At 40.2% G+C, this 11,945-nt stretch overlaps 1 protein-coding gene across 4 annotated transcripts in view; it reads left to right on the forward strand.

Moving 5' to 3' along the window:
• RIN2 (Ras and Rab interactor 2) overlaps positions 1 to 11,426 on the forward strand; it is an 86,428-nt gene extending 75,002 nt beyond the window's left edge. For all 4 annotated transcript variants that reach the window (XM_062571331.1, XM_062571332.1, XM_062571333.1 and 1 more), the window contains 4 exons: positions 687 to 992; positions 3,067 to 3,198; positions 5,877 to 6,040; positions 9,538 to 11,426. In XM_062571331.1, the coding sequence (XP_062427315.1) occupies positions 687 to 992; positions 3,067 to 3,198; positions 5,877 to 6,040; positions 9,538 to 9,855 (920 nt within the window). In that variant the 3' untranslated portion in view covers positions 9,856 to 11,426. The remainder of the gene's footprint in view (positions 1 to 686; positions 993 to 3,066; positions 3,199 to 5,876; positions 6,041 to 9,537) is intronic.
• Positions 11,427 to 11,945: the final 519 nt, after the last annotated feature.

Here is an 11,945-nt window from a genome sequence, read left to right on the forward strand (position 1 = left end):
TTTATTTAAGAAAACCTTCAGTAGAACAGGAACGGAAAAAAAACTAAGTTAGTGGTTACTGTGCCACGTGCACGCAGTTGCCAAACAAAGAACCTCAAGGTTGATGACAAAGCTGTATATAAGCTTGCATGATGAAATCTGAAGCTGGACAAACACAGCTTGGTTTTCATTTATAGTTTAAAGCCCATAATCTGTCCAAGTTCATAAAGATTTTGTCAAAGTTGAGCCAAACTTTAGCAGGCCTTGGTTGAGGTACAATTTCTGATGGAAACTATGTGAAAAGGGCTGATTTCCGTGCCAAACTAGACAAAAGCTACAGTTTTGACTATTTTGGTTCAGGTTTGGAAGTTCAAGTCTAAAGTTCAAATTAAAAACAAAACACTGAGACTTCTGGCAAAAAAAAAAAAGTATTAAGTGGAGCCATAGGTTTTTTTTGACAATCTGTAGTCTGTCTTTCTTTTGTGGGTTTTTTAGCATGGACCGGATTGCCATCAATTCAAATGGAATATAGATTCTGCTTTGCTGGGTTTTTTTCTTGTTAATAAACATCTGGAAGCTTAGCTTGTGTAATAAATAGGCTGTAGTGAGTAGTTTTTGCTCTCTACTGTCTCTTTTGGGAATGGGTATATTAATCCTGGCTGTGCTGTAGAGGAGGAAGTCAGCTGGACCTGTGTTTGCCGTTGCAGATGTGGTTCTGGAGAAGGCCATGCACAAGTGCATTCTGAAGCCGCTGAAGGGCCACATTGAAGCGATGTTGAAAGAGTTTCACACTGTGGATGGTTCTTGGAAACAGCTAAAGGAAAACCTGCAGCTGGTGCGGCAGAGGAATCCTCAGGAACTGGGTGTGCTTGTTCCAACGCCAGACTTTGTGGACGTTGAAAAGATTAAAGTCAAGTTCATGACCATGCAGAAAATGTATTCACCTGAAAAGAAAGTCATGCTGCTACTGAGAGTTTGCAAATTGATTTACACTGTTATGGAGAATAACTCAGGTATGGTGCTTCCTCTGATAGAAGCTTGCTGATATTCCAAACCTGGGGTTATTTTTTTAGTGCAGGAGAGGAGATCACTGGACTCTGCAGAGACAGATGCCTCTTTCTCCTAGAGCTGTGTCTCTTAGCCCTTCTGAGAGGGATTCTGCCTCTCCACTTCTTTCCTGATGTCTCTCAGGCTACTGGCAGCACACCTGCAAATTGTGTGGGAAGGTTAAACAGAACTGTGATGCAGCTTCAAAAGGACAGCTGTTGGCTTTTGAAACTGGCTGTCAGAAAGCCTGTTCTGTGAGTCTTGATTTGGCACCGAGATTAAATGAGTATTATTCTGGAAGTTGTAGTAAAGGCGGTTAAATACACCCTATATTTCAATATAGTAATTGAATAGTGTGTGTATGTAATACCACAACCACAATGGCTTTGTGTAACTGGGTGGAGAAAAACAGCCTCTGATCCAGTACTTCTGGCTTCCTCTGAATATTCTCATTTGGACCTTTTCTTTAGCATTTTTGGAATGGAAGTAATGATATTGACTTCTACACCGTAGCAAGTGTCAAAAGAATGACCTTGAAAGCTAGATAACAAAATGGAGCTGTAGATTAATGAGAGCTGCTGAGCCATCAGTGACACACCATGAAAACACTGTGCTAGATGGCAGGAAGTCACAGGTGCAGCTGTGTTACCCGAAGTCCTATCAGACATTGCTGTTGCAGGTCACGAGCTGCGGTGAGCAATGCAGGTGATGGGAGATTTTTTCTGCATGGCGAATATAAGCAGGTGGTTGGCAAATTGAGCACTGAATCTGCAGCTGGCCCTGGTGCTGATCAAGACACCTCCTTTCTTTTGGAATCTGAATGATTGTGGCTGAAGACCCTGAAGCACTTTTGTGAGAACTGGGTCCAAGCTCCTGCCCAGCTTTTCTCTGTGCAAACTCTTCCTGCATTTGGAAGCAAATGTAGGAATCCTGGCCCAAAGTGCTGTAGGCTCTTTCCTCTGTGCTGTACCCTGAGTAAATTGTTTCCAGTAAACAGAAGAAGAAAATATACTAAGCAGGCACTGTTGGTCAATTACTGCATTGAGGAGCTTGGGCTCTTCAGGTTGTGCTGTCTCATGAGGTTTGTAAAGCATGGCATTGAACTAGCAGCTCTTTGAGTATCTTTGTTTCATCTTGTACTCTCAGCCAGGTAATAGCGTAATACTTGGAGGGTGTCCCTTAGCTGGCCTAACTTTAGATCGACCCGTCAATCATCGAGTTTTACCAAAGATTAACCTGGCTCTGCTCTTGGTAGTGTTAAGTGGCAGCACACCAGCTCTACAGTGAACACAGAAAATACAACCTGTGTCTGGCCAATCTACAAAATACAATCTATATATGCAATATTTTCCATGTTAAACAGAAAGCTTAAATATAAGCAGTAGAAGCACAGCCAGATGTAGCTACAGCATAGTATGTGCATTAACTGTATGCTGCTCTTGCTGATGCTGCCTCTGCCACTGCTTGGAGATAATATGAGGCTTTGGTCACTGGTGTGTGTAACTGCGCTTTGTCAAGGAAAGGAGCTGAGTTTTCATGTCAAATCTTACTGGTTTTGACAAAAATCTGCATATTAGTCTTTATGTCCAGGCTTCTGTACTGGGACTCAAACTCAGAAACTGGTGTCTGGTTGGACCTTTCCAGAAAGTGAATGTCCTTGCATGTAAAAATAAAATGTCTATTCATCTTCTCCTAGCTAGTGGTAGAAATGCAAGGGGGATTCAGGCCAGACTTTCATGACAGTCTTCTGTAAAGTGAGCCAGTGGCCATTATGCCACTGTGGACCCAGTCTTTAAATTTACTTGCAAGTCTGCATTCATCTGCATGCGATGTATGCTTTTTGGAAGTACAGGATCAAGCTGGTGTTGGTTTCCTGTCCAGCAAATGTTGGATAATGTTCCGTTTGCCACAAACGGAAGGCTGTAGAGCAATACAATCCTGCTGGTTAATGAAGGCAGCAAATAACACTGTGCTTTGAAACTCTGAACCTAGTAAAAAAATGTAGTTTGTATATCACTGTCTGTGTTCCCTTCACCCCAGGGAGGCTATATGGAGCTGATGACTTCTTGCCTGTGTTGACATATGTATTAGCCCAGTGTGATATGCTAGAACTGGATACTGAAATTGAATACATGATGGAATTGCTGGATCCATCTTTGCTACACGGAGAAGGTAAATCTTCTTTTTGTTTCCCCCCCTTTTTTAATTAAAATTAAGTAAAGGATTAGGGAATGGAGATTCTCCTTGATAGCACAGTTGCTATGACCTTGTTTGATTGAAAATCTCTTGAAGGAGAGTACTGAAGTCAGTGAGGTTAGTAGTGTAACAAGAGACTCTCCTAATTATTTCTACCTTAGAGTATGAAAAACCATGTTTTTTCTGGTGGAATATGCTTACAGAGTGTAGACTTGAGTCCTCTGAGAATCTCCTGGTGTATACTTCCTTATGAGGGAATGCCATTTTGTTCAGCCAGGAATGGAGAGGCATCATAACTTGGCAAGCAAACCCATATATCATGCAGATGCCAAATGTGTTTATCCTTCAGTGCCTGAAAATACTGTGAGTGTATTTATAGTGCCACAGCATTCAGTTCAGTTGTGTGACTCAAATGGTGCATAGGGTAGATGCTTCGTAAAAACTTCTTGGGGAATTCTGTGCTGGGGAAGTGCTTTTGAGAACACCTCCTCCTTGAAACGCTTTGCTTCTTTCCAATATTTGCTTCTTGAAAAATATTTTTATGAGCTCCAGGAATGAATTTCTTACAGCAGGCATGACTGAAGGCTGAAGTCCACAAGAGGCAGGGAAATCTACTTCTTTCTCTCTGCTTTCATGGTAATGTTTTTAGCACAGAGGTATTCTGCAAGACCTTGGTAGGCCTCAGAATCCACCACTTTGTGAGGAGGTTAAAAGGCTTTCGTGACTAAGCTCAGCTGTGAGTTTAAATATATACGTGTATATGATTCCTGTCCCTGCTATCTTTAGACTTGGAATTGCTATATCCTCTTGCTGTATCCTCCAGTATGTGCGTGAGAGGTACACCAGGATTCCTCTCCTTTGGCACTAGCCTGTTCGCTGCCTTTACATACAGAGCATCCTTTAGTGCATTGGTCAGGAATCTTCCTGTGGAAAATACTTGAGATGTCAAGCTGGAGATCATTAACATGCTTGAAAAGCAGAAACATCTACTGAACTGTTAAGTCATGTTATTTTTAATCCCGCAAAAGGGGTCCATCTATTGGTTGGCCCTGTCTTTGGCACCAGATGCACTATATTGTGCAGGAAAAATTGTTTAGTGCTTTGGGGCTGTGCAGTTCAATTGTGATATATTTTCCAATTTGGCTCATGGCTCCTGCATGTGTTTTATATAAAGAACTTGTTGCAAAGCTAGAGGCCAAGAGGATGCTATCTGTCATACTGAAAATACTCCTGTCAGCATAGAATGCATCTTTAAATGACAGCGTGAAAAGACTGTGCTGCTCTTAATTAGATACTTCCACTTAACTAGGTTTACTTAAAAAATGAAGTAAAGCAGAGCATGTCTTTTCCCCAGGTTGCTGAGGGCTCTTAGCTCATGCTGAGATGCCTTTTCCTTTGTAATCTGCAGCTTCTTTTGTATGTCAGCAATTGTCTTGGCTTTATTTAATTCATTCTCCGTTCATATAGTGAAGACGAAGTAAGGAGGATTGCAGACATCACCTTCTCTACTAGTCAGACATTGTGGGGATGCCAAAAAATGGCAAAAAAACATGCAAAGTCTTCATTTAAAAGAAAAAGCAAATAAGCAGCAAAAGCAGAGTCAGACTTCTGGCTAAGCAGTTGGATTGTGCATTCAAACTATGGCAAATGCTTTTGGGATGCTTCCTGGCTGTAAATCCTACTCACAGTTGTTACTTTGTTGCCACTAAGTGTAGTTGTTTTTAGGTTCCTGAACCACAGGAGACTGTCCTTTATTTTGCTTAAGCCTCTATGTGTATTCCATATACATTTGAAACTTAGGAAGAAAAATTAATCACTGTTTGAAAATTGATTAGAAGAAAATTCATGTCCCAACTTCGTAAAAACATTCAGGAGTAAATGAGCATCTTACACAAGACACTTAAGTGACTAGCTATCCCCAGGACTAGTGGATTCAGTTAGATGTACTTGCACCACTTGATAATATGCAGTGCATGTAACTATTGCATGTCCCTGAGCAGCTCTGAAAACATCATCTAGTAATCAGAAGGCCTGTGAGCACACACAGGTCAGTTCACATAAAAGAAGACACTGAGCTTATCATAGCTGTGCATAAGCAGAGTCCACGTCACCAAGATTTCCAGATGTCAGGAAGATACTTTGGCTGAATATCTGTGTTAGTCTTGGAAGTAGGAGAGCTATATGTTAATAGCAGTAACTGTTGGGCAATGCATCGCTTGAAGGGTGTTGCATTGTTTGTAAAAGCTGCAGGCTGAAGTATGGAGCAGTTGATGGGGTAGTGCAGAAAAGAACTGAAAAAAATGTAGTAATGAGCAGTTCTGAGCACATCACTAAATTTGCTACTGTAAATAAATTACATATCTGTACAGTAAGAGTGATTATGAATTATTAATTTTCCCTACAAGAGTCAGTAGTAGTAGTAGTAGTATCATCTCATTACTCAGTTCAGAATGCCGGTCCAGGAAAAGCAAGCTGCCTGCTATCTTTCTTTATATACAGATGTTTTGACAACAGAGTACAAGGACTTTCATTCATGCACACACACACAGATAGATAGATATAGCAAATATGTCTTTTCTTCTGGGAACAGTCAGAACATCTAGCATCCTGTTTGTGACCGTTCTGAGAAGTCTTTCTCTTGCTGTTCTTCACAGGAGGCTATTACTTGACAAGCGCATATGGAGCACTTTCATTGATCAAGAACTTCCAGGAAGAACAGGCTGCCCGACTGCTAAGTTCAGAAGCCAGAGATACCCTCCGGCAATGGCATAAGAGGAGGACAACTAACAGAACAATACCTTCCGTTGACGATTTTCAGGTACAGCCCAGGGCTTAAGGGAAAAAAAGCAGAGGGAGCGATTGTTTTGTTGGAAATTTCTATTTGAGAGGTGTGATTCTTTATGATTTCCTTGGGGGCGGAAAGGAAGTGAAGCAGTGCTGAGACTATGGCTTACAAGTTCCTCCCCCCCCCCCCCCCCCGCCTTTTTTTTTATTTTTAAGTCTTTACACTTTTTAATAGAGTTCAGTTGTGACGGTTGGAAGAAAACACTGAAAAATGGAACCTCCCCCTGCCCTTCCCATGGACAAAGTGAATCATATCTTATATTTAGCTTCTTTGTATGCCTTACTGTTAAAAAGAACAAATCCAGATTTCCTGTGCTGTAGATCAGCACAACTCCTCTGGTAGGTGATGGTGGCATACAGCACGCAGCAGAGGAGAGAGGTGGTAGGAAAGCTGGTCTACAGTGTTGATTAAAAGCTAAGCAGACCAGAGTTCTACACTGTGAATGTCATCTTTTTTATATATAATTTTTCCCCTCCATTTCTTACTACTCTTTCAGAGTAAGGCAGTTACTTCAACTGAAGAATAATGGTCTGGATTATTTCATCTTCTAAAATCAGATCTGCAGGTCTTCCACATAAAATCATAGTACGCTGTTGACTGGCTGTTCGGATACATCAGTTCCTGGACTGAAGCAAGGAGGATGTTGGAATTGAGAAGCAAGGATTTATTTCTTTGTTTTTAGCTGTTTCCTGATGATATCATAGCCCAAAGTTTCCAGACTGGCTAATAACAACCATCAATTAGTTATTTCCCAAGATCTTAACCAGATCATAAAGGTGGAGGGTTGGGAGAAGACTGAAACTTTTCAGCTGAGGCTTCTTGTGCTTTATCAGTGTCCGTGCAAAGGACTACAGAGCAACACTGAACAGGAAGGAGTTAGGTAAAGAAGCAGTCTTGCATGATGTGTCTCTCTTTAGAAAGGTAACTGATTAACAGAGATCCTAAGCTACGGCCACTGCACAAAGCTAGTCCATCTTGCTGGGATCCATTTTATATTAGGCTTATCTGTAGTTAGAGGAAGTCTCAAGCTATCTGAATTTGGCATTCCTTACAACAAAACGCTGCACCATTTGTAGGAAACATCATCATCTTGTATCTCCTCTGAATGATTAAATCTCAGAGGATTCTTTTGGCAAAATCTTGTATTCTGTCTCACCGTCTCTTGCTCAGCAGAGACACTTCAGCCAAGCTAACTGCACAACTGGATGCCTTGCTGGAAGGCGATGCTGTGGGCAATGGGAAAAGAACTGGTGCTGAGTGAGAATGTCCAGGGCTTCTCATTCTGTTGTCTGTTTCAAAACAGAGCCTCGAATCAGTAAGATCACCCCTCGCCAGGCTACGCTTGGCACAAATTCGTGCAGTTTGCTACCTGCTCAGACTGCCAGTTTTCAATTTAATTTCTCGGCAGTCTGCAGTCTTGAAATAAAGTACCTGCGGTATGGACACATAAGTAACAACTTCAGAACAACTAATCCTTCTCAGGTTGGACCAGGATGTGCTCACTTTATTTCTGTGGTGCAGTCTCACAGCCTTTTCAACTTTTGGACCCTCGAAGGCCCAGGCCCTCCCCCTCCCTACCTCCCTCAAGAGGATGGAAAAACAGAAATCCCATATGTTGATGATTATTAAATAGAACTTTTTGATACTGCATAAATGAATTTGATACTTATTATATGAGTAACAGGCATTTGTGTAACCTTCAACCTCTTCTTCAAGCAATCCTGTCTGCTTAAAAGTGTGTATGTTTAAAGAACAACATCCTTTGTGTGTTATCTACATTAGAAATTAAAGCTGTGGTGCATCTTGCCTTTTTTAGGGCTGCTCACTTATTAGATCCTTAGGCTGGATAACAGCCTAAATGGATTAGTTTTATTCAGTCAACTTCAGTCCCAATGGTTTAAATTTTGCTGTGGAGCTTCAGTGTTTCAGTCTGCAAAAGCCATGCAGGAATGTTTGTTTAAAAAAAAAAAAAAAAAAAAAAAGTGTTTATTTAAAAAAAAAAAAAGACTTAAATAATAAGTCATATGAACATTCCTCTTGGTCTTAGTTTTTAATAACTTATATGGAATATACTTTTTTTTACCATAGTGATTTGGCTTGCTTAATTTATTCTGCATACAGTCATAGGTACCAACTTACTCAATAAGCAGTTACTTCTCACTGTCATCCTCTTATGCTTTTCACTTCCTTTAATTTCACCGCTTTTCATAGTCTTTAATTCCAGATAAACTTCTCCTAATGAAGCATCACATCAGATTGCCTTATTCATATGTCCAAAATGCGACTTTGCCTTTTACTTTACATTTCAAATGCTTTTTGGAAGGTAGAACTGTGCCTTTTAAGGTATATTTAGCATTTATTGATGTTATTAGAGCTGTGGGCATGTGTCATGGAGAAAACCTTCCATACAGAAAAAAGGTCCAGTTTTGCTTCAATGTTTTATAGATTCACTCAAATGCTGCACAGTAAGCTTTCTTTCTACAGCATCCCTATTCTTTAGAAAAAAATAGTAATTAAAAAAAAACTGTCACGCACAACCCATTACATAAGGCTCAGATATATGACCAATTATCTCTGGATAATTTGATGAAAAAAGCCCCAAGTGAGGTTGCATTACCTTTTGCATATTACAAGATAAGAGTGCAAACAGACATTTATCATGTAGTAACTTGCTTTTGGATCAACACCCTTGTTTTTAAATTGGCAGAGGCCCTCCCCCTCCCCCTCCCGACTAATGTAGTGTGTGAAGCTTTTGTACTCTAGGCTGAGCCAGCAGTGGCAGCAGCATCTTTTGGACATGCTGCCTCAGAGATTTATTTTGCTTCTCAGCGTTTTGTTCCCTTTTAAAGCCAGGCATGAAGTCCCATTAAAACCACTGGAGTTTTCCATGTGTTCAAGGCTGTATCTACTCACTCTTAATTGCACGGTTAGACTGTAAACCAAGGGGAGGAGGATGAAGGCTTACTGAGTTTCTGCCATACCCACCGCACTTGCCACAGTTTCACACCACAATCAACGAAAGTGGTCATAATTTACAGGAACCATCGGAGTCTGTTTCACAATTAGAGCAGGAAGAAACAGGCAGCACGTTCGGCTGTTAGCTGAAAGGTTGGTGGTTCGAGCCCGCCCAGGGATGTTGCCCCCGTGGTTAGGGTGCCTGGGGGACTGTGCTGCTCAGCACTCTGGCTTTGGGGTTAGGTTTAGCTCAGTTGGTTAGAGTGTGGTGCTAATGAAGCCAAGGTCGTGGGTTCGATCGCCATATGGGCCACTCTGAGGGTTGGACTAGATGATCTCTAGAGGTCCCTTCCAACCTTACCGATGCTATGATTCTGTAAGATGCTTGCTGTTTATTGCTGACTCCGCAGTTTTCTGAGGATGAGTTTCATGGTTTGCGGGTTTGGGGATTTTTTTGTGTGTGTTTTTGTTTTGCTTTTGTTTTAGTTTTTTACGTTTGTTTTCTCATTCTACAGAACTACCTTCGAGTTGCATTCCAGGAAGTTAACAGTGGATGTACAGGAAAGACCTTGCTAGTAAGACCATATATCACTACGGAAGATGTGTGTCAGCTCTGTGCTGAGAAGTTTAAAGTGGACAATCCAGAAGAATATAGCCTGTTCCTTTTTGTTGATGACACCTGGCAGCAACTGACGGAAGACACCTACCCTCAGAAAATCAAGGCTGAGTTGCATAGCCGCCCACAACCCCAGGTCTTCCACTTCGTCTACAAGCGCATTAACAGTGATCCTTATGGTGCCATTTTTCAGAACAATGATGACTCTGCCTCTTAAAACCAGCAACTTGTTGTTTCATTTCAGTTGCTTGTTAACTGTTGAAAAAAAAAAAAAAAAAAAAACTTTGCTGCCTACCTGGGGAGGTGAAACAGTCTGTGCAGGTCTTAAACCATAAATGCCTAGTAAAACATGCACAGACACTTCTAGCGTTGCTTACAGAAAAACCATGTAAACCATGCATATGGCCAGTTATGTGGAATATTCAACCAGCATGTTTGAATAAACAGCGCATGAAGCTGAATTTCTGGTACCACAGACTTCTGAAACATTATACTGTGGCCCTCTGCAGGTCTTTTGCTGTAGTGTGCCAAAATCTAGTTTCTGCCGCTCATCCTTTAGCCAAATGTCATTTTGATTTAAATGTAACTATGCTAGACAAGTGTTTCAGTGAACTGGCTGGTACATGCTCAGTTTGACCAGCATGAGTGTGACAAGACTGTCCGATGCAGGGCATCAGTTAACTCAAAATTACCTGGATGGTTGCATCCTTTTCTAATTTTTTTTTTATTATTATTACAGAAAATCTCCATGTTTTTATATATATTTCATAGAAATTTTATAGCAGTTGCAGGTAAACTGTCAGGGTTGTTTTTTTTAAATATTTTTTTAACTATAAAGTATTCTATAATTATGCATGTGATTTTAACATTTAATATACAAAAATAAATCTCTTGCTGGTTTTAGAGTATTGCATTAAAAGTCTCAGTGGTTTCTCTTTTTTCATATTACAGGAGGGTTTTTATGAAACTTCTGTTATCTGTAAGAAGATTGTAACATTGGTGCTGGTGATTTCAGTGCCTTTATCTGAACTTGATGTACTGTTACCTGGATTATTGTTTATATGCATTGTTTTAGATAGAAATATGGTTCTGAAAGAGGAAGATGAAAGAAACGGATGTAGAGAAGGGGTAGAGAAAGAATGTAGAGAACTTAATTTAGGAATAAAATGTGTTAGTCTGCTGGTTCAGGCTCCTTGCAGAAAGATAGCGAAGAACGTTGGTAAGAAACTTTTATGTATACAATATTGTAGATATGCAGGTGGATTTGACAGCACCTATCCCAGATACTATTTGTGTTAGAGGATTAAATATCAATAAAAAGAATGGGAACACTAACCATTTTATATAGTTTGTCAGCAACATCAAAATGTGCTTTGGACTGAAGAGTTATGTTGTAGCATTTCATGATTCTTAAGTTACTGAGTAGGTGACACATGAAAGTCAGAGTCCTAAATATACAAAGGTAAAATGGTATTAAATGTGTATGTTCTTGTGACTTGTCTAAGGTAGTAGATGCTGTGGGTGATACTGGTCCCTGCTTAAGTCAAAGGGGACTATTCTCTTTAAAGGGACCAAGGGCTCACCTCCAGTCCTTGGAGCAGTGTAACTTAAGGCAGGTGATTACAAAAATATGTCATGAGTGGCATGTATATTGTACATATGAAGATCTGTACCATTTTTAATGTCAGTTTGCCATGTATCTGAAACTTCCGGCACATGTTTGTATTTCATTTTGTAAATGATAAATGGTGAGTTTTGCACATAATACATTGTAAAAATGAACTACAATATGGGAAGTTGTGTGCTTTTTCTTAGAAATAATTTGCACTTGAATGTTTTGTGTATCTGTAGACTCTCATGATACTGCTTTTTGTATTGCTTGTCCCACTTTAAACTCTTTGAAAAGATGCAAGTGAGTATTAGCTTGTGTAGTGTGCTGAGAAGCTGATCACACCAACTAGACTTCAGACCAAAGGAGGAAAATAATTTTGATGTTAGATAGCAGCAGTGATATTTCCTAGGCTAGACTTCAATTCATTCATTCTTCATCTTTTTACAATACAGTATTAACTACTGTATCATCATTTTTTTAAATACAGACTAGTAATGTATATATAAAAATATTTGAAGATGTCAGTTGGCCTAAGCCAGTCGTTCCACTTTCTGTGCTTGACCTAAACGGTCAGCAGAAGCAGCTGGCATGTATCTTGACTGCTGAACTATTTCTTGCGAAGTTCAGACTGACATTTAGATCTAATGAAAATCCCACCACTGTCATGTGATGGCGACTACTGAGCGAGGGAAGTG

Source organism: Rhea pennata, chromosome 3 (assembly GCF_028389875.1).
Source record: "Rhea pennata isolate bPtePen1 chromosome 3, bPtePen1.pri, whole genome shotgun sequence".
Classification (NCBI taxonomy): domain Eukaryota; kingdom Metazoa; phylum Chordata; class Aves; order Rheiformes; family Rheidae; genus Rhea; species Rhea pennata.